Source organism: Tamandua tetradactyla, chromosome 14, assembly GCF_023851605.1.
Source record: "Tamandua tetradactyla isolate mTamTet1 chromosome 14, mTamTet1.pri, whole genome shotgun sequence".
Taxonomy (NCBI): Eukaryota; Metazoa; Chordata; class Mammalia; order Pilosa; family Myrmecophagidae; genus Tamandua; species Tamandua tetradactyla.
Genome location: NC_135340.1, coordinates 74,903,440 through 74,926,137, shown reverse-complemented (window position 1 = coordinate 74,926,137; position 22,698 = coordinate 74,903,440). Strand labels below are relative to the sequence as shown.

The following is a 22,698-nucleotide window of genomic DNA, read 5'->3' as shown; positions in this document are numbered from 1 at the left end:
TGATGATATTGTGAATTACTGATTATATACGTTGAAATTTTATTTGGTTTCTTAATTTTTTAATTAATAAATAAACTAAAAAAGAATACATCAGTGTGTGCTGACCCTGCACTGACAGGGAATATGGAAAAGAACAAGGTATGAACCATAATCTCAAGCTTAAAACAAGGTAGGGGAGACACACAGGAACAAGCCTATTATAAGCAGCAGAACCTACAAAATACTGAAGACAAACAATGGGAAGATGAACTAAATGGGAGTGGCTCGGAGAACTGTGGGAAGATGTGGTGTAGGAAGCACCGGGAATCAGTCCCTCCATCAAAATAACTACCAAGCCAGTAAGAACTATCTGAATCAGGACTCTGGAGTTAGTGGAACATTTGCAGGATCTGGGAAAGTGCTGGATGAAGAAATTGGTAAATTGTAGTAGATATGGGTGAATTTCACCTTTTCTGTAGTGGCTGCCATCTGTTGTCTTCCAACTGTGCCACAGGCAGCTATTGAGAGAGCAACCCTCCTTCTTGATGTGGTCTGTATGCTGACCACTGCTTTTGATCAGTCTTTTGATCATAGTGGGTAGGAGGGGGGAGGGGTCTAATGAGTTGGGTAGACTACTTCAACCTCACAGGCAAAATGGCAAAGGAACCTTAAAGAAAGAGTACATACATTTTTCCTTCCATCCTTTCTTTCTTCCTTCCTCCCTCTCTCCATTCCTCCCTTCCTTCCTTTCTTCTACCTCCTCTCTTTCCCTTCCCTTCTCTTCCCTTTCTTTCGTTTCCCATCTGGAAGAAAAGTTAGTCTGGAAAAAAAATCACAAATAATGGTGCCAACCCTCAACAAGAAAAAGCAAGCAATGATAGACGAGTGAGAGAATAAGAATTCCAGAGTTACAATTTAATATACAAAATATCCACCTCTTAAGAAAAAAAATTACAAAACAAAACACACAAAGAAATAGAGAAGTATGACCCACTGTCAGGAAACATATAATCGGACAAATACCATCCCTGAGGAAGCTTGTGTACTGAAACTATTGGTCAAAGACCTTAAATCAACTGTCTTAAATATATTGAATAAGATAAAGGAAACCATAAACAAATAACTAGAGGAAATTAGGAAAACATTGTTCCAATAAAGAGTGAGACGTTGTAAAAAGCAACCAAATAGAAACCGTGGAACTGAAAAGTATGATAATGGAAATAAACTACTAGAGGGTTTAAACAGTAGACTTGAGCAGACAAAAGAAAGGATAAGCGAACTTGAAGATAAGACAAATGTGATTATATAATATGAGGAACAGAAAATAAAAGAATGAAGAAAACTGAACAGTCTGGGGACTTATGGACACCATCAAACATACCAACATATGTATCATAGGAGTCCTGGCAGGATGAGAGGAAGTGGCAGAAAAAGTATTTGAAGAAGTAATGACTGAAAATTTCCCAAATCTGATGAATGACATGAATATACACATCTAAAAAGCTGAGCCAAGGGGGGTTATACCAAGTAAAATTATAGTGAAATTGTCAAAGTCTATAGAATTTTGAAAGCAGCAAGAGATAAATGACTTGTCATGCATAAGGGATCCTCAGGAAAATTAACAGCTAATTTCTCATAAAAAAACATGGGGGGGGGGGGTCGGTCCGTGGGTAGTTAAGCCATAGAATGCTGGACCATGCACCCCACTCCCCAACCCTCAGAAAAAAAAACATGGAGGCCAGAAGGCATTGTAATGATATATTTAAAGTCCATAAAGAAAACTGTCAACAAAGACTTCTACATTTGGCAAAATTATCCTTCAAGAATGAAAGAGAAATTAAGTAACGTAAAGGTAAACAAAAGTTGAAGGAGACCTGCTCCTTCAGAAGACCTGCTCTACAAGAAATGCTAAAAGGACTCTTCAGGCTGAAATTAAAGGACACCAGACAATAACTCAAAGACAGAAATAAAGAACATTGGTAAAAGTAATCCTATCGATACATATAAAGTCCTGAAAGTCCTGTATTATCGTACTTTTAGTATATAACTGCTTTTCTGCTCTTTATGACTTTAAAGGCAAACATAAAAAGATAATACAAATCTATGTTAATGGGCATACAATGTCTAAAGGTGTAATCTGAGATAATTAAGATATTAATGGTAGTTACAAAGGCAATCACTGAGAAAAATAAAATGTAGGGAGAAAGGAAAGGAAGGTGATAAAAGTGATACACAAAAAAACTTAAATACGAAAAAGGGCAATAATGGAGCAATGGAGGAATGCAAAAATTAAAGATCTACAAAAGAACAAATAACTAAATGGCGAAGTAAATCTATCCTTATAGTTATTACCTTAAATGTAAATGAATTAGTGCTTAAGATACTTGCGTTCTCGTTACTGGCTGGCGGCGGCTGCTAAGCCGGATGCACACACCGGGAAAGTCTTGCCTGCCTCCCCCTTTCCGCTCACCAGCCTGTCAGTGGTGCCGCCCAGTCACTCGCAGACCTGCTAGCCCCGGGGGTCAGCTAGCTCTGCCACAAGAACATCCAGCAGATCAAGTCTGGGGTGCACCATCAACCTGTACCCTCTTACCAACTATACTTTTGGTACAAAAGAGCCCCACCATGAGAAAGACAGCTCTGTTGCAGCCAGATTTCAGTGCATGAGGGAGGAATTTGATACAATTGGAATGAGGAGGACTGTAGAAGGAGTTCTGATTGTACATGAGCACCCGCTACCCCATGTATTACTGCTGCAACCAGGAACAACTTTCTTCAATTTACCTCGTGGTGAACTTAACCAAGAGAAGCTGAAGCTGAAGCACTCAAATGCTTAATGACAGAGATACTAGGTTGTCAAGATGGAACTCTGCAAGAGTGGGTCCTTGATGATTGCATTGATAATTGCTGGAGACCAAAGTTTGAACCGCCTCAGAATCCTATATATATTCCTGCACATATTACAAAGCCTAAGGACATAAGAAGTTGTTTCTGGTTCAACTTCAAGAGAATGCCTTGTTTTCAGTCCCTAAAAATTACAAGCTGGTAGCTGCACCATTGTTCGAATTGTATGACAGTGCACCTGGATATGGGCTCATCATTTCTAGTTCCCCTCAGCTTTCGAGCAGGTTCAGTTTTACATACAACTGAATTTCTGCACAGTGGAAAAGTAAAAGAAGCCGTCTCCCTGAGCACAGCTATACATTATAGAAGAATATACATGGTAGAAGTTTTTTGGTTTCATCTCTTTCTCAATCCCTAAATTGCCCCCTACTTTCTATTGTTTGAATAGTAAAGTTAACATGAAAAACTAGATAGTGGTGGAAAAGAAGTGATAATTTTTAATTTGCTTTGGTTCTATTCATACTTTTTTGTACAACATTAAACAAAATAGACATCTTAAAAATGTAAATGAGGGGCGGGCCGCGGTGGCTCAGCGGGCAAAGTGCTTGCCTGCTATGCCTGAGGACCTCGGTTCGATTCCCGGCCCCAGCCCATGTAACAAAAAAACGGAAAAACAAAATACAATAAAACAAGAAAATGTTTAAAGATGTTTCCCTTTCTTCCTTCCTTCCTTCCTTCCTTCTCTCTGTCTTTCCTTTAAAAAAAAAAAAAAAAAAAAAAATGTAAATGAGTTAAGCTCTCCTATTAAAAGATTGAATGAAAAATAAATGTCTGTCTATATACTCTCTACAAGAGACTCACTTTAGGTACAAAGACACAAAGAGGTTGAAAGTGGCAGGATGGAAAAAGAGAGCTGGAATGTCTATATTACTGTTAAACAAAATAGACTTTAAGTCAAGAGGATTACAAGAAATGAAAAAGGACATCATATATTGATAAAAGTTTCAATCCAGCAAGAAGATGTAACAATTACAAACATTTATGTATGTAACAACACAGCATCATAATGTATGGGGCAGAAATAAATGGACAGAATTGAAAAATAAAATAGGTAGTTCTATAATAATGCTTGAAGATTTCAACATACCATTTTCAACAACTGATAGAACATCTAGACAAAAGATTATAAGAAAATAAAGGACTTGAACAACACTGTAAACCATCACACCAAATGGGGATCTATAGAACACTCCACCTAACAAAAGCAGAATGCACATTCTTCTCAGGCACATATCGATCATTCTCCAGGAGAGACCTTATGTTAGGCCACAAATCTAATCTCAATAAAATGTAAAAGATTGAAATCATACAAATTATATTTTTGACACAATGGAATGAAGTTAGAAATTGATAACAGAAGTAAAACTGGAAAATGTATAGATACACGATCATTAAATAACAGTTAACCAATAAGTCAAAGAAAAAATAAGAAGGGAAATTAGAAAATACTTAGAGATGAATGAAAACGAAAACACAACCTACCAAAACATGGGGTGCAGTGAAGGCAGTGCTCAGAGGGAAATTTATAGCTGTAAATGTCTATATTTAAAAATATATATCACAAATCAATAACTTCCAATTTTACACTTAAAGGGAAAAAAAAGAAAAAGCAAACTAAACCCAATTAGTAGAATAAAGGAAATAGTGCAGATTAGAGCAGAGATAAATTAGAACAGAAAAACAACAGAGAGAATCAAGGAAGCCAAAAGTTGGTTCTTTGAAAAGACCAATAAAATTGACAAACTTTCGACCAGACTGGCAAAGAAAAAGAGAGGACGCAGATAACTAAACTCAGGAATCAAACTGGGAACATTACTACAACCTTAGAGAAATAAAGGGGATTATAAGAGAATACTATGAGCAATTGTATGACAACAAAGGGATAAATTCCTGGAAATTTACAAATTGTCTGAACTGACTCAGAAAGATACAGATTACTCAATAGAACAATACCAACTAAAGCAATTGGATCCATAATTTAAGAAAAAACATTCAAGAAATATCCAGTAGCACATGGCTTCACTGATGAATTTTACCAAACGAAGAATTAACTCCAATCTCTCTAAAACTCTATAAAAAAATTGGTAAAGGTAGAATACTTCCTTACTCTATGATACCAAAGCCAGACAAACACATCACAAGAAAAGAAAATTACATACCAATATTCCTTAGGAATATAGGTACAAAATCCTCAAGAATACTGGCAAACTGAATGCAACAGTATATTAAAAGGACTATATACCCTGACCAAGTGAGATTTATTTCAAGAATGCAAGGGTAGTTCAAAATAAGAAAATCAATCATTGTAACACACTACACTAACAGAATGAAGGAAAAAAAAACTGATATGATCATCTCAGTTGATGCAGAAAAGATGCTTGACAAAATCCAACATACTTTCATGATACACTCAGAAAACTAGGAATAGAAGAAAACTTTCTCAATATGATAAAGGGTACATATTAAAAAGCCAAAGCAAATATCATTCTCAATGGTGAAAAGAATATTCCCCCCTATGATCATGAACAAAACAAAGATGCCCACTGTCACAACTGTTATTCAATATTGTTCTAGTCAGAGCATTCCAGGAAGAAAAAGAAATAAAAGGCACCAAAATTTGAAAGAAAGACATAAAACTATCTCTAATCATAGATTTTATCTTATATGCAGAAAAATCCCAAATAATTCACAAGGAAACTACCAGAATTAACAAATGAATTCAGCAAAGGCACAGGGCATTAGACTGACATGCAAACATAAATTTTATTTCTATCCACTGGTAATGAACAATGTGAAAAGGAAATTAAGAAAACAATTCCACTTACAAAAACATCTAAAAGAACAAAATACCTAGAAACAAATTTAAACAAGGAGATGAATTGCTACTTTGAAAATACAAAACATTGCTGAAAGAAATTAAAGAAAACTTAAATAAATGGCAAGACATCCCATGTTCAAGTATAGACAACTTAATACTAAGATGTCAATACTACCTAGAGCCATCTACAAATTCAGTGCAGTCCTAATCAAAATCCCAGAAGTTGTTTGGATTTTGTTTTGTTTCATTTGCAGAAATGGAAAGGCCAAGCCTCAAATTCACAGAGAACTGCAAGGGTCCCCAAATAGTAAAAACAATAATGAAAAAGAATAAAGTTGAAAGACTCACTGAGTAATTGAAACAGTGCAGTACTGACATAGGGATAGAAACATAGACCAATGGAAGAGAATTAAGAATCCAGAAATAAAGCCTTACATACAATCAGTTGATTTTCAAGAAGGGCACCTAGTCCATTAAAATCAGGAAAGAATAGTCTCTTCAATAAATGGTGCTGGGACAACTGGAAATTCACCTCTCACCTTGTGCCAGTTTGAAAGGATTATGTACCCTAGACAAGCCATGTTTTATGCTGATCCATTTTGTGGGGGAGCTGTTTCTTTTATTATTTATTTATTTATTTTTGCATGGGCAGGCACGGGAAGCGAACCTGGGTCTCTGGCATGGCAGGCGAGAACTCAGCCTGTTGAGCCACCGTAGCCCACCCGAGCTATTTCTTTTAATCTCTATTCCTTACTGTAGGTTGGAGACTTGATTAGATTATCTCCACGGAGATGTGACACACCCAATTGTGGGTGTTAGCCTTTGATTAGAGGGAGCTGTGACTCCACACATTCCATATGGGTCTTGATTAGTTTACCGGAATCCTTTAAAAGTAGAATCGTTTTGGAGAGAGCCACAGAACCACATGAGAACCACGAGAGCCCACACAGCCAGAGACCTTTGGAGATGAAGAAGGAAAACACCCCCAGGGGAGCTTCATGAAACAAGACTGGAGAGAAAGCTAGCAGACAACATGTTCACCATGTGCCTTTCAAGTTGAGAGACAAATCCTGTATGCCATTGGCCATCTTGAACCAAGTTCCCTGATGCCTAAGATTGGATGTGTTTATAGCCTTCCTTTAATTTGGACATTTTTGTAAGCTTAGAACTGTAAACTAGCAACTTAATAAATTCCCCCTTTGAAAAGCCATTTCATTTCTGTCATATCACATTTCAGCAATTAGCAAACTAGAACCCACCTCATACAAAAATTAATTCAAAATGGATAAATGACTGAAGTATAAGAGCTAAAACTATAAAATTCTTAGAAGACAACATAGGTTAATATCTTTGGGACCTTGTATTAGGCAATGGATTCTTAGATTTTGCACAAAAAACACGAGTAACAAAAGAAAAACTGGGCTTCATCAAAATTAAAAACTTTTGTGCACCAAAGGACATTATCAACATTATCAACACAGTGAAAGGTAGCCTTCTGTATGGGAGAAAATATTTGGAAACCATGTCTGATAAGGGCTTGATAACTAAAATAAATAAATAAATAAACAAATAAATAAATAACCTGCTACAATTGAACAATAAAAAGACAAACAACCCAATTTAAAAATGAGCAAAGGATTTGACTAAACATTTCTTCAAAGAAGATATATAAATGGCATAAGAAAAAATGCTCACCGTCATTAACCATTAGAGAAATGCAAATCAAATCCACAAGATATCACTTCATACCCACTAAGATGGTTATTATTTTTAAAATGGAAAATAAGTTGGTAAAGCTGAAGAGCTATAATAACCTTTGTACTTGTTGATAGGCATGTAAAATGGTTGAAGCCATTGTAGGAAAGTTTGACTTTGCCTCAGAAAATGAAACAGAGAACTACCACATGAACCAGGAATTCCACTTTTATGTATATAACCAAAAGAATTGAAAACAGGGACTCAAGCAGAGATATTTGCACACCAATGTTCATACTAGCATTATTCACAATAGCCAAAAAAGCTGGAAGCAATCCCAGTGTCCCTCAAGATGAATGAATAAACAAAATGTGGTATGTGTACATCAATGGAATATTTTTCAGCCATGAAAAGAAATGAAGTTCTGATGCATGCTATAATATGGATGCACCTTGAAGACCTCATGTTGATTGAAATTAGCCAAACACAGAAGGACAAATACAGTAAAATTTTCTTATATGAAATATTTTGAATAAAGAAATTCAGAGACAGAAACTAGAATAGTGGAAACCCTATGACTGAAGTTATAGAAACACTTACTGAAGGAAAGATCTTTGTAAAACTGTAACTTTTTACTAAAGCAATGTACTTCTTTCAATAAGTAGAGAACTCTTTGTCACTTCAAGAGCAGAAGCAGAGGTATGATAATCATCTTTCAAGAATTTTACAGATAATTTCTAAAATACACAAAGATACAGCAAAAGACCAGAAATCCTAGCTTTCTTCATCCCACACATCTCTTTTTCTCAAGTATCAGCCTCGGGAAGTGAAAGAAAGATCCTTCCCTGCTGATTCTTCTGATACTTGAGAACGTGGGATCATTTTGCACATATGGCTTCTCCATATGCTAAACTTTGGCTTAGAAAAAAATGAGTTTGTGAAGATCTTTTTTACTAGGCATGCTATCAAAGTAATGGGACTTGTTTTTCTTTACTGTGGTGGATTAAAGATAGCTGCAATTTCTTTTGCTATACATTCTATTAAAAGGTGCAATCCATTTCCCTCCCCCTTGTTACCTGCTTTCATGAACAGAATGTGACATTGTGCCAGTTCCAGGGATAGGTCTCACAAATCATGAGTCACTGCATAAAGAGGTCTAGCTATTCCTTGCTAGAGACCACAGGAAGCAAGAAAAGCCCTATCTACAGCTGTTCCAGCCATCCCAGTTTAAGCATCAGACATATAAGGAGGCCATATTGGACATTCTACCCCAGTAGAACTTCTAGCTTAACACCAGCCATACTATATGCCCATTCAATCTCTTTCCAAATTGTGCTACTGGGAGCAAATTAAACAATTTAGTCTTTTTTTTTTTTTAACATAGGCAGGCACCGGGAATCAAACCCAGGTCCTCCGGCATGGCAGGCGAGCATTCTTGCCTGCTGAGCCACCGTGGCCTGCCCAACAATTTAGGTTTTAAGCCACTAAGAACCCTGTACCAAATAAATCTCTTATTTACTGGAATGGTCTTGTGTATTCTTGGTCTGACATGGGCCGGCCCCAGTTTAGGAAAATATAGTATGGTGGCTGGGGTTTATGATCATTTGCGAACTCAGAATTAACACAATTCCTGGCAGATTTTTTTACATAGGAATTTGAATGCCTAAGCCACTTTCAAGGATTGTTTTGATATTTGGTTGCCTCCTGAGGGCAGATGGAATTATATATATGATACTGAGTTATGGACAAGATATAATTGAGAGCATTGGGGAGACAAGCTAGTCAGAGTTCATGTCTGGAAACTGGGTCTCAACATAAGCAACATAAAGACACTAGACTTAATAAATGTGATGCTTTAGAAATGTATAGGAATTCTGGCTACACCTTTCTTCAAATGGTGGAGCCTACTTCACCTACCTGAGCATAGGCTGCACTTGGCAATTCTTGCTTCTAATGAATAAAATGTGGCAGAAATGAGTTTATAACTTCTGAGATTAGGTCATAGAATGGCATATGGCTTTCTCCTTGCTCTCTCCAGTATCACTCACTTTTGAGAAGCCAGCTACCCTGTCATGAATATATTCAGACAACTCTACAAAGAGGCCCATATAACAAAGTGAGACCTTTTGGTCAACACCCAATGAGCAAGCCATCTTGGAACCAGATTCTCCAGCCCCAGTCAAGCCTTCAGATGACTGCAGTCCCAACCTTACTTTGTTTGTAAACTCATGAGAGACCCCGAGCCAGAATCCACCTAATCTGCAACCAAATTCCTGAACCACAGAAACTGAAATACCAGGTCGCTAAATTTTGGGGCTAAAAAGCAGTAAATAACTCTTAGACAGCAATATGTAACTAATGCAAAACTTTGGAGAGTAGTTGGCTAACCATAAGGTTACTCCATAACAAGTTATTCTCTGGACAAATACCAGCAGGATGGTACTTTAGATAGCAGTTAAATGAAAGGCATTTTTCATTCCTTCTTAAAGGCCAGTTGGGGGGACGTTCGATGGGCAACCTATCATATCTCTTCCAATTTCCTTATCAAACATCTTTCTTAAAAAATAAAACAAAATTCTTGAGAATAAAAGAACAGAATCCCTAAGATAACAGGTTGGGAGTGTTTCATATTATAGAGGATTTTCCAGTTATGCTAGTGGAAGAACAGGCCTTTGGCTCATTCCTGAACTGACTGGTTGGAAATTTTGCCCTGGTAGCAGTATTAATGTATGTATGTATGCATGCATCTATCTATCATCTCTCTTTCTATCGCATATAGTTATATATAGTATAGATCCTATATGTTCCTTTTCAGAGCATAGTCTCTGTCAACAACAAAACAGAATTTTACATTTTCTAGTTTGCTTTTTCCTGCAGCACATACTGAATATTACAACAACCTAAAGCAAAACTGGTTCAGCATTTTGTACTCAAGACCCAGCCGAGTCCACAGTAAAAATAAATAGTGAATCTAATTGCTAGCGAGAAGAATGAGAAATTCTAGATTTCGATTTCCCCATAAAAAAAAAATTCCCTGTAGGTCAGAGAGGGCAAATCGCTTCATGTTTTGTCCCAATTATGATCCACCGGCAATAGCTGTCTGAAGCAAGCACCAAACGGTACTGATGGACAACTAGACTCCTGCAAGGAAGGGAAGAAACAACACATATGCTAGGAATCTTTCATGTCCCTAACATTAGAAAAGTTTCAACCCATTAGATAATGGTTGAAGGGAATTATTCCTTCTTATCTAGTAATTACTTCCTTGGATTCAATAGAAAGAGAAAGATTAGCAGTAAAATATGGTCTGTGGTTCAGCACTTTGTTATGCTACCATTTTGTTATCATAGGCAAAGATATTTGGCTGGTAGGGTAGGCTACAGAGAGATTAGGGAAAAATATTCCTAAATCTGTACTATATACCAAAGCACTTTATGCTCATTATCTCATTTAACACTGAGAAGCACTCTAAGAGGTAGGTTTTATCTCTATTTTGTAGGTGAGAAAGTTGAGGCTCAGAGAGTGCAAATAAGTTGTTCAAAGTTGCACTGTTCAGCACTCAAAAGTCTGTCTGACTCCAAAACCTGTATTTTTTCTACTATGCCAAAAAAGCATTTGTGTGGCATATGAACTTGTACAGAATAAACAGGCGAAAGAGGAGATTGTCCCCAATAGGCCCCCCCACAATATACAAACTTTTTTTTCGGTAAGAAATAGATTTTTTTTTTTTTTTTTTTTTTTTTTAAAGGAAAGACAGAGAGAAGGAAGGAAGGAAGGAAGAAAGGGAAACATTTTTAAACATTTTCTTGTTTTATTGTATTCTGTTTCTCCGTTTTTGTTACATGGGCTGGGGCCGGGAATCGAACCGAGGTCCTCCGGCATAGCAGGCAAGCACTTTGCCCGCTGAGCCACCGCGGCCCGCCAAGAAATAGATTTTAGGATATAATTCTTAATTCCAGAAAATGGTTGAAATCTTGTTATCATGAAATATTCAATATGGAGACAAAATACAAAAAAAAATACTATATTCACACAAATTTTATAAGTTCAGTTCAAAATCAGAAATTAAACTATTCCCATTTAGGAAAATTAACGAAAAGTGTTCATCTTTTAATTTCAGTGTTTTAACTGGTAGTTTCAAATACCATTATTTTTTAAAACAGACCTGGTTTCTGCATGTATAACTGTTACAGTCCAGATGAAGTGTACTAGCAGTTAAAGCCACCAGAGGAAGAAAAAATTTCCAAATATCAGTTTACCACTTGCATATTAATAACAAAAATAAAAATTTTCTGTGAAAAGAATTTTAGTTTTAAAGTATTTGGACAGCTATCACTAAAATTTTCATTTGCACATGAGATGCAATAGGATACGCAAGACACCAAAACAAAGTACAAAAAAGTTAAAATGTTTCATTATCTTCCTTACTTGGCTCATTACTAATCATATTTTTTCCTGTAACTATGGGCTTTAGTAAACTCTTGCATTAACAATCCAGGTTTATGCCACAAATATCAGCATCAAATAAATGTTAAAGTAATGATGCATCAACTACATTAAAAAATCAATACCAATTATCTACAGGCCAATAGGTAGTCGTGCATCTAAATCTGATATATTTGAAAGTAGACAAATCTATCCATGTTCTGATGCTTTAGGGAACGGGAAGAGGACTTCATTTATAAAATTCTCTTCATTTTATCCTTCTTTAATCTCTCACTGCTGACCAAGCCCTACATACCTCACAGGATACTTGAAGACAGGCCACTTGATCTTTTCTCCACTAAGGTGGCAGATATACTCTCTCTAACTCTCCCCTGATCTTTTACAGCTGCACCTTAATCATCAAATATAACTTGATTATACACCATGTATGGAATGTATGTGTAAAGATTTGTCAATAAAAATATTTTTTTAAAGTATACTTTTAAAAAGTGTGATTTATTTTATATCCAAATATTTTGATCACAAATCTATCCTCCATCTCCACACATACTATGTTGAGGCATCCTGATGTTGAAAATGGCAGCAATATAACATTTACCAATTTAAAAAAAGGAAAGTAGTCATTACTGAATGAATAGAAACACAACATTATGCCAATATCAACTTAAGTGATATCACCATTTTTGAATTCCAAGATGTTTAATGTAAACTTTTATTAAAACTAATCACAAAACACAAAGACAATAGAAATAGAAGTTATTTATTAATCAATCCACTTACAAAGCAGGTGGCTTAATGCAAACTTATTGACATCTTCACATATGATCCATGGGAACATGTCTTCTACATACAGACAGTGATATTACTGACTGGATGCATTTGCAATCTTGGGCATAGTAAGCATATTTAAACAAATAAAGTTAGGCTATCCTGTATATGAAAGTATCTTGATAATATGCATCCTGAAGTAGATTAAAACTCTCTCCAAAGGAGAAATGTTAGTATGTTAACTTCATATTCTATATTATGCAGTAGATCTTTAACTATAGAAATTAAAAATTTTAAATCAGTGATCGACTCTTGGTAAGGTAAGAAGTGGGAGTCTATATGCAGAGCAACAGTAGGTTGACAGTATAATTTGTGCCTCACAGTATCTGCAGATGTACTGTTTTTCAAGTTTAGAGAAATAAAACAGGAGACACACAGATTCGGGTGACTTTATTTATCTTTAAACTAATAAAAATCCCTTAAAAGTGATTCTGGGATCTTTAGAAGTTATGTGAATGCATAGATACCTGCCAATGACTGCAATTCTAAATCCTGACTGAATGTGTTAACAAAATCAGTGTAAGCAGATATCTTAACTATACGTGCTTACAGAAGACTGAACAAAATTCTACATGTCTTTTTCAATTCCCCTAAAATCTGCAAGTATGTACAATCCAGCTAATTGACATTAATATTTAGTGTTCATTAGGGCTGTTTCACAGCAGCAAAAATTGAATGAGGGAAATAAATTTCTAAACAATGTAGGAAAAAGATAAATACAATCAGAACAGCAGTCTAAATGTATATTAATATTCAATTCTATCTGCACTGTACTGAAAGGAAAAGGATACACCAAGAAAATTCATATTGATCACTCTGGTGACGTGAATACCACCTGCATCTGACTGAATATGGTTTGTATTCTGTTCCCAGTATTAAGGATGGTATTTAACTCAGAACTCCATATTGTAAATATACAGCAGCCATTTTGTCCTAATTAAGGAATGTCTTAATATACAATATTATAATTTTCTAGAGGATTTTTATACATTAAACTAAAGTACATGATTGATTAAATTAAAGGTTAGTAATGGATAAAAAAAAATCATGATTCTCAAGGCCTGGTTGTATGTAAAAACAAAAAGACCACACAATTCTACTGACTAAAGCAGCTAATCTTGCCTGCAAGTTTAGGGTCACAAGCCCATAATATGTGCAAAGAAATGCAATACAAGGAAGGAACCATGCAAAAATACAGTAAAATGATACAGGAAAAATGTCAAATCTAGAAAAAAAAAGCTTTTATAAATACATCAAAATCAACTGTATACATAAACTGTAGGTCTAGCATTAGTTGTACCATATAGCAGAGCCAGCACTCTAAGTTCAATGCTTCCAAATCTGCGCAGGTAAGTCATGCCATCTTTGGTTGACTGCGGTACCAGGAAGGAGGAGAATGAGAGAGAAGGCAAGAGTTCTGTAACGTGGTGTCAACTTTCACTTGGCAGCTGGGCCTCAATGTCCACTCTGCATATGGGGCACTTCTTATTGGTAATCAACCACTGGTCAACACATACTTGGTGGAAAAGGTGCATACATGGAAGGCGTCTATTATTGACAAAACAAAAAGCAAAAATTAATTTTATGACACTACATGTAGCATTTATATTTTTAAACATTAAATACGTAAAAATTCAGCAGTGTTCTGAAGTTAGTAGGCATCTTTCTCTTCTGTTAAGGAGACTTACGCACATATTAAATTAGCATTCTGGGTAATATAATATATAAATAACCTGAACAACTGACCGTCACAGCTACAGAACCAAATTATATAGAAACTCAAGAATTATAAGAACAAGAACTATACTGGAAGTTATTCCAGCTTTGTTTCTATACATGAGCTGCCAATGCACTAGAGTTACAATATGTTCATTATATAATATTGCAAATGCATTTTTACTATCAAATCATCACTTTGCATTTATGAAACACTTTAAAATATCTCTTAATTGTCTCTCAAAGACATTAAAACACATAACTATATAGCAGCCATGCCGTCCTAATTAAGGAATGTCTTAATATGCAACATTATCATTTTCTACCTAGAGGATTTTTATATATATAACCTAAGTAGTGATTAAAGTAAGTAATATTATTTTCATATTACTAAGTGTTAAATATCCACTTAATACTGCATTACTCTTTCATACATAGGTTAAAAATAAATGCTTATTTTAGTTCATCATACCATGTCTTCAATTAGAAATTGAGAAATAGGGATTCCCAGCAAGAGAGAGTAACATTAAATCTAAGTAGAATGGAACTATTGACTCTAGTGTCTATTTTTACCTCTATCTACCGTTAAGAGTTATCACACATTTTTAGATTTCCTAATATTTTTGTAAAAATAGCAACTAAAAAGGTGTGTTCCAATTCATTATCAATGATTACTCCTTGAACAGTATTGTCAATACTGTGAAAACAATTAACTTTCATATTTATAAATCTTTATTGGAAGTATAATGTTCAAATAAGCTATATATGAAAAAGTAAACTACCATTTATAATTTTTTTCCCCTAGCCAACTGAAGAGATATGGTAAAAGTTAACCCTTACCAATTAGGTCAACAAAACTACCACATGGTTCTGTTGGATATATTATAAAATCTGTTGCATTAAAAACAAAACAAAACAAAAAAATTAGAATAGAAACAAAACAATTACTTGAGAAATTGTTTTGTATTAATCCCTAAAATAGGCACGGACAGAATAGTAAAAAGTATGGATTTAAGAAAAATAAACAAATAATAAGGGGAACAAAGAAAATAAATTGGGTATGGAAATACTAGTGGTCAACGAGAGAGAGGGGTAAGGGTTATGGGATGCCTGAGTTTTTTCTTTTATCTTTTTATTTCTTTTTCTGGAGTGATGCAAATGTTCTAAAAAATGATCATGGTGATGAATATGCAACTATGTAATGATATTGTGAGCCAGTGATTGTACACCATGCATGATGTTTGTATGTTAAGAATGTTTGTGCTTGTATGTTGTTTCATGAAAAAAATTTTAAAATATTTCTAAAATAAAATACTATTGGTTTAGCATAATAACAACATTTATTACATCATAAAGCTGCAAAAAGAAAATAGTTCTACAAGTCAGAGAGGAAATTTAAGGACAAAATCGATTTATAAAAGATGCTGTAAAACAAACTACATTGAGCTAATAATCTGTCCCTTTTTAAATTTGGCAAATTCAGGCCACCAAAGTCCCTCAAATTTTCTCTTCTGCAAGATTTATAAAAAGACAAAGTTCAATATTGACACGCTGAGTGGTAGCACAAGACAAGAATTTTAACCACAAAATTTTCCTGAGCAAGCTTTGGTGTGGCCTAAACAAGCAGTATACTTCTTACCATTACCCCTTTGTTCCTTATATAGAGATTTTAATCTTTTTGTTTCGCTCACCATAAAAAGCCAATTCTACATGTTGGATGCTGGTAAAAGAGTATATCAGGCTCAATCTTTATTTGTTTCTAGTCTATTTCCAAATAAAGCTCCTTGCATAGTTTTGGAAATGGGTCTTAGATAATTAATATCTAGTTACCTCACATCTTCACCTTCCTCTAAAATAGATAAACAGATAGTACACTTTTCCTCTGTGTCTTCCTCAGTCCCTTCTTCCCCATCTTGTTTGCAGTGCAGTTTCCTCTGTGAGAACCAATCAGTTGTTACCTTATTAGTAGAGATGACATTATTGAACAACTGAGTAAAGTCAGTGCTTATTTCAAAAACAAAACAAAACAAAACTACACATTTGCCCACAGCTTATTTCCTAGGTAAGACTATCATGAATTAATATGTGCATTAAGTGATTATCATCAATTAAGTGTTCTTCTATTACCCTTAAACAATCAACATCAAGCAAAGTCAAATGTAACAGATATTCGTTCATTTGAAATCTATACCTTTTTTAAAATCTATTACTTTTAATCCAGATATTTACACAATATAAACTTATCATAAACATACATAAACAAATTTTATGTTACTAATGTTTTAAATAACATCCATATAAATTAATGTTACAACATTTAGCTGACAGTTGAAATGACTTAAATTTAATGGTAATACTTCATTAATACCTTTAGAAAATGGATGGAAAATACAAATAACAGTAAATTTCACTTTATTATTATTCTCTGTATGGTATAGGGCATTGCTATAAAGAGCTTGTTGAAAGAAAGTTATTTAACATATCTACTACAGCACTTTCATATATACTACACTAGGGTTACAGGGTAGAGTAAAAGCAATGTAGATCAACTAAATGTCCATCAAAGTAAGTGACTGGTTAAATAAATTATGGTACTGTCACAAGACAGAATTCGGGATAGCTATTAAGAAGAATATGACTGATCTGTGGATGCTGATAAATAATGAAAAGGCAATGTGCAAAAGCATATGTATGATTTCATCTCATTTCTGTTTTATGAAAGAGTGGAAGATAATGTATGTATATAAGCACATTTTTATAAGTGCATAAAATTATCTGGAAGAATATACAAGTAATTCTTTACCATGATTTCACTTTTATGAAGGAAAACTGGGGTCTGCAGTGGGAGAGAGACATCAGGGTGGGTATTTTTTTACTCTCTTTCTTGTTAGATCCATATGCAAATATTGCTTCAATAATAAATAAGGTAGTTGTTACAAGCCCAAAGTTCCAAAGGTGGTTCATTATATTAAAAGTTATGAATTTCAATAATATTTTATAAGTTATATAGAATACATTCTTACCTTTTTGTATTTATGTGGATATGTACATCTTTCAATTGTCCCCTGGGATGCTCCACGATTGACATTTCCTAATCTTTCTTCTAAATGAATCAGTTCCTAAATGTTAAAATAAATTTAGTAGATTGAAATGCTACTGATCAATGAAAAAGAGGGGTAAGGGGCATGGTATCTATGAATTTTTTTCTGTTTTCTTTTTATTTCTTTTTCTGAATTGATGCAAATATTCTAAGAAATGATCAGGATGATGAATATACAACTATGTGATGATATTGTGAGTTACTGATTATATAATAAGAATGGAATGATCATATGGTAAGAATGTTTGTGTTTGTATGTGGTTATATGTCATAAATAAATTTTTTAAAAAATAAAAATTTAAAAAATCAATCAGTTCCTGAAAGTGAAAAATTAGTATTAAAAGGCAAGATGATTATCCTTTGAAAAGTATTGTCAATATTGTATAGCAATAAATATTTCATATTTATAAACCTGCAATGTAAATACAGTATTCAAAAACCTTTTATATGAAAAACACATGATTTATATATATTTTTCTTATATATGGTAAGGTAAATGGTTGTTTGAAACTTTTTTTCCTCAGCTGACTAAAGCGGTATGGCAAAGTTATCCTTATAAATTAGGACAAAAACATTACCACATGGTATTCCATAGGTAGGTAGGTATATATGTATGTATATGTAGAAAATAAAATTATTCTAGTAAAAAGGAAAAACAACTCAAACAGCAACAGCTGTGATAAGTCACAATGACTCCAACTTCCAAATTTGCATTAAAAAAAACAAACCAAAACTTAAAAATTATATTTGAATGATTTGTTCCCACTGAAAATTCAAACGAGAAGATACTTAGCTTCAAACTGAATTAATTAGGTTTCCTTTTCCCCAGCAACATTTTTTCAGACTTTAACCTCAAATCAAAATCATTATATTCCCTGCATTCTTATTGTTGCTTATATATCTTTCTCTTACCACCCCCAGAAACAATATCAGAAATTCAGACATTTTACTGCCTTCTGATTCCCAGCCACTACAGCAGACACATACAATTGTGAATACTACTAATATATATTAGTATATATTATATATACACATTCACTTTGTATTACAAGTATTGTAGCAAATCTCTGCATTTATTTTATTTCATACCTCAAAGTTGCCCCTGAAAGGACCTCTGAATGATGTTCCATCCAATCCTGATGAAATGTAACGGATGTGAGGATAGCCTGCCATGTCAGGAACCTATTGTAATAGAAGAGAGATGCTAAAATCAATTACAAATTGACTTGTATTTCACTGTTAAGATTGAATAATTCAAGACACTCAATTCCCTTCATTTGACAACTCATAAAATTCAACTTCAGCAAGTAGATATTACACCAACTAAGTATACTATAACAGCACTGGGAACTCTCAAAATATAAGAACTGTTCAGTGAGATAATAGGTAGTCTTTCTTCTACTTGATGTACTTTGCACAAAGACTCCTATTTAGAAAACACCCAAACTTAAGCCTGATGCTCTTGGTAACCTGCACTTGAAAGGAGCAAAGATTTCATAAAATTTTGCCAATTTCAGAGAGCTTTATTAAAGAATACCAAGAAATAAAAATGCACAGAATTTTCCAAGCAAACTCAGGTCAAGACTTAAGTTTACTTTGTCTTCTTCAAACCCCTAACAGCAAAGGTCCCCCCATGCCCCTTTCTTATTTGACTGCTTTCTTATTTAATAGTGTTTTCTAATTTTTTTAAATTAAGGAATAGGGAATGGAGATTCTGGGATCAAGCACCATACTACCATCTTTATATATAATCATCATAATCATCTTCAAAATTATTTTTTAATCAAACTTCTATGAATCATAATATATTTGTAGCAGATTTTACAGATTTAATACACAATTCACATTTGGAAAATAATTAAAAATAACAATAACCTTTAACCTTCAAATAGCCTACTATTTAATTTTTTTGCAAGTTCTCTTAGGACCAGGATCAATACTATCCACCTCTTACCAGATAACCCAACCTCCTACACATCTCCAAGGGAAGTGAAGAACTGAGAAAGGAATGTCTGCACCCCAGATTATCTAAACATGCGCTTAGCCCATACATTCCTCTAGTCTCCTTCCTCTAGTTTTTAAGAATGAGCATCCTCTTTGTCCTAATCACAATTAATCTCCATCACCTGCTCTTATCATTGCCCGTTTGCCTACCATGGGTCATGCCTAATTAACTATTACCCAAGCCTCTCTTCTATACCTTCAATCAAGTCCTTTCTATCAGTTCTGTTTTAAAACCTAAAAATACCTTTAAGTTTTTCCAAACAAAAACTTCTCTCCTTAATCCTGGAACTACTGCCAACTCTATTTGACACTTTCCCTTCACAGTCAAGCTTCTACAGCAAGTCATTTATATTCACTTTCTCTATATTTTCTTTGAATTCATTCCTTACTGCAACCTAAGAAGCACCTAATCTCCATCCCTTACCATTACTGAAACCACTCTGACAAAAGCCACCAATAATCACTTAAATGACAAATGCAAACAACATTTTCAAACTTTTATCTTCTTGGGTACAGGGCCTACTCTAGTCAGACTCAGAATTCTTTAATTGAGGTACAGTATTGTCATCTAAATACAGTACAGTACTGTTGCTGCCCAACGTTTTTTCTCCTTATTGTCACTGTACATATTTTTACCAGAAAATCTAATAATCTTCCACAGATTCACTTATCACTATAAACTGACAGATGCAAACATACATATTTTTAAAAAAAGTTTATTAATTAGATGTTGTAGGTTTACAGAAAAGTCATGTAAAAAACAGAATGTTTGCATATACCGCCCTCCGACTGTTCAACACTTTGCATTGGTGTGATACACCTTTGTTACAACTGATGAAAGAATAATAAAATAGTACCATTAACTATAGTCCATAGTTTACATTAGGCCTATTTTTTCTCCATAAACTACCGTATTATTAACACCTGGCTTAGTGTCATACATTTGTTATAACACATGAAAGAACATTCTTATACTTGTACTATTAACCCCAATCCATAATCCACAACAGGAGTCACTGTGTGATACATATGATCTAACTTTACGTATGATCTAATTTTCATTCTAAGTACATACATGACTCAAAACTTACTTTCACCACATTCACATACATAATTCAAAGCTGCTAATAACACTCCCAATAATGTGCTAACATCACCATGAACCATACCCAAATCTTTACAATCAACCTAAATAAAAATTCTGTAAAAATTAGGCATCAGCTCCCACTCTCTACACCAATCTATACCCTGGTAACCTATAGTCTAGACACTAAGAGTTGGCTTGTAATAATTACTTCATTTTTATTATTATATAATTAAAATAATATAAGATAATTATATTATTGAGATAATATAACATTTTCCTTCTGTTCCCAGCTTACTTCACTCAGCATAAAGTTCTCATGGTTCATCATGTTGTTGCATGCATCAGGACTTCATTCCATTTTACAGCTGAATAATATTCCATCTTATGTATATACCACACTTCGTCTAACCATTCATCAAAAAGTAGACATTTGAATTGCTTCCATCTTTTGGCAATTATGAATAATGCCACTATGGACATTGAAGTCCCTGCTTTCAATTCATCTGAGTATATACCGTAGTGGGATTACTGGTACATACAGTAACTCTGTATTTGGTTTCCAAAGGAACTGCTGAACTGTCTTCCATAGCAATTTCACCATTTTACATTCCCACCAGCAATAAAGGAGAGTTCTTATTTCTCCATATCCTCTCCAACACTTGTAACTTTGTGTTTATTTTAATAGAGGGTGTGGATGATATCTCACTGTGGTTTTGATTGGCATTTCCCTAATTCCTAATGAGGTTGAACATCGTTTCATGTGCATTTTAGCCATTTATGCATCCACTTTGAAGAAATGTCTACAGAAAGTCTTTCGCCCATTTTTAAATAAGTTATAGGATTTCTTCATATATTCTAGATATTGCACCTTTATCAGATATGTGGTTTCTGAATATTTTCTCCCATTGACTAGGTAACCTTTTCACTTTTGTGACTAAGTTCTTTGATGAAAAGTTTCTAATTTTGAGGAGGTCTCATATATCTATTTTTCCTTTTGTTGCTGGGCTTTAAGTAAACTCTATGAAACCACTGCATAACACAAGGTCCTGAATGCTTCCTTACATTTTTATCTAGGAGTTTTATATATCTAGCTCTTATCTTCAGGTCTTGATTAATTTTGAATTAATTTTTGAATATGGTGTGAGATAAGCTTCTTCCTTCATTCACTTGCATATGGATATCCAGTTCTCCCAGCACCATCTGTTGAAGAGACTATTTGCTTCCAAGTGGACTTGGCAGCTTTGTCAAAAATCAACTGGCCAAAGGTGTGAGAGTCTATTTTGTTTTTTGTTTTGGGCATGGGAAGGCTCCAGGCATCGAACCCGGGTCTCTGGCATCACAGCAAGAACTCTGCCACTGAGCCACCACTGCCCACCTGAAAGTCTATTTTTTTTTAATTCTCAATTCTAGTCCATTGGCCAATATATCTAGCCTTTTGCCAGTACCATGTTCTGACCACAGTAATATGGCTTCAAGTCAAAAAGTGTGAGTCCTATACTTCTACAAGGCAGGGTGTTGGAATTGCGAATGGAATTGTGTTGAACCATAAACCATTTTGGGTAGAAATGATATCTTACTGGTATTTAGTCTACCAATCAACAAACACAATGTCCTTCTGTTTCTCTGGATCTTTTAAAATTTCTTTTAGCAATGTTTTGTAGTTTTCTGTAAATAGGACCTTTGCATCCTTGGTTAAATTTATTGCTAGATATTTGATTCTACTAACTGTTATTGTAAATGGATTCTTCTTGATTTCCTCCTCAGCTTACTCATTACTAGTGTATAGAAACACTACTAATTTATACATGCTGATCGTCTACCCCACCACTTTGCTGAGTTTGTTTATTAGCTCTGGTAGCTCTGTTGCTGACTTTTTGAGACTTTCTATATATAGTATCATGTCATTTACAAATAGTGAGTTTTACTTCTTTCTTTCCAATTTGGATGCCTTTTATTTCTTTGTCTTGCCTAATTGCTCTGTCAAGAACTTCTAATATAATGCTAAATAACAGTGGTGACAATGGGCATCTTTGTTTAGGTCCACATCTTAGAGGGAAAGCTTTCAGGCTTTCACCATTATGATGTTAGCTGAGGGTTTTTTATATATGCTCTTTATCATGT

At 34.4% G+C, this 22,698-nt stretch overlaps 1 protein-coding gene and 1 pseudogene across 17 annotated transcripts in view; one reads left to right on the top strand and one right to left on the bottom strand.

Annotated features, from left to right (window-relative positions):
* Positions 1-253: 253 nt before the first annotated feature.
* On the top strand, positions 254-3,129 carry LOC143655470 (cleavage and polyadenylation specificity factor subunit 5 pseudogene; annotated as a pseudogene).
* A 9,457-nt stretch (positions 3,130-12,586) lies between these two features.
* RNF111 (ring finger protein 111) overlaps positions 12,587-22,698 on the bottom strand; it is a 210,216-nt gene continuing 200,104 nt past the window's right edge. For 14 of the 17 annotated variants that reach the window (XM_077128059.1, XM_077128047.1, XM_077128057.1 and 11 more), the window contains 4 exons: positions 18,576-18,668; positions 17,410-17,505; positions 16,217-16,344; positions 12,587-14,218 (listed from right to left, as the gene is read on the bottom strand). In XM_077128059.1, coding sequence (XP_076984174.1) covers positions 14,101-14,218; positions 16,217-16,344; positions 17,410-17,505; positions 18,576-18,668 — 435 coding nt within the window. In that variant the 3' untranslated portion in view covers positions 12,587-14,100. The remainder of the gene's footprint in view (positions 14,219-16,216; positions 16,345-17,409; positions 17,506-18,575; positions 18,669-22,698) is intronic. The other 3 variants (XM_077128045.1, XM_077128053.1, XM_077128052.1) reach the window with 1 other exon arrangement.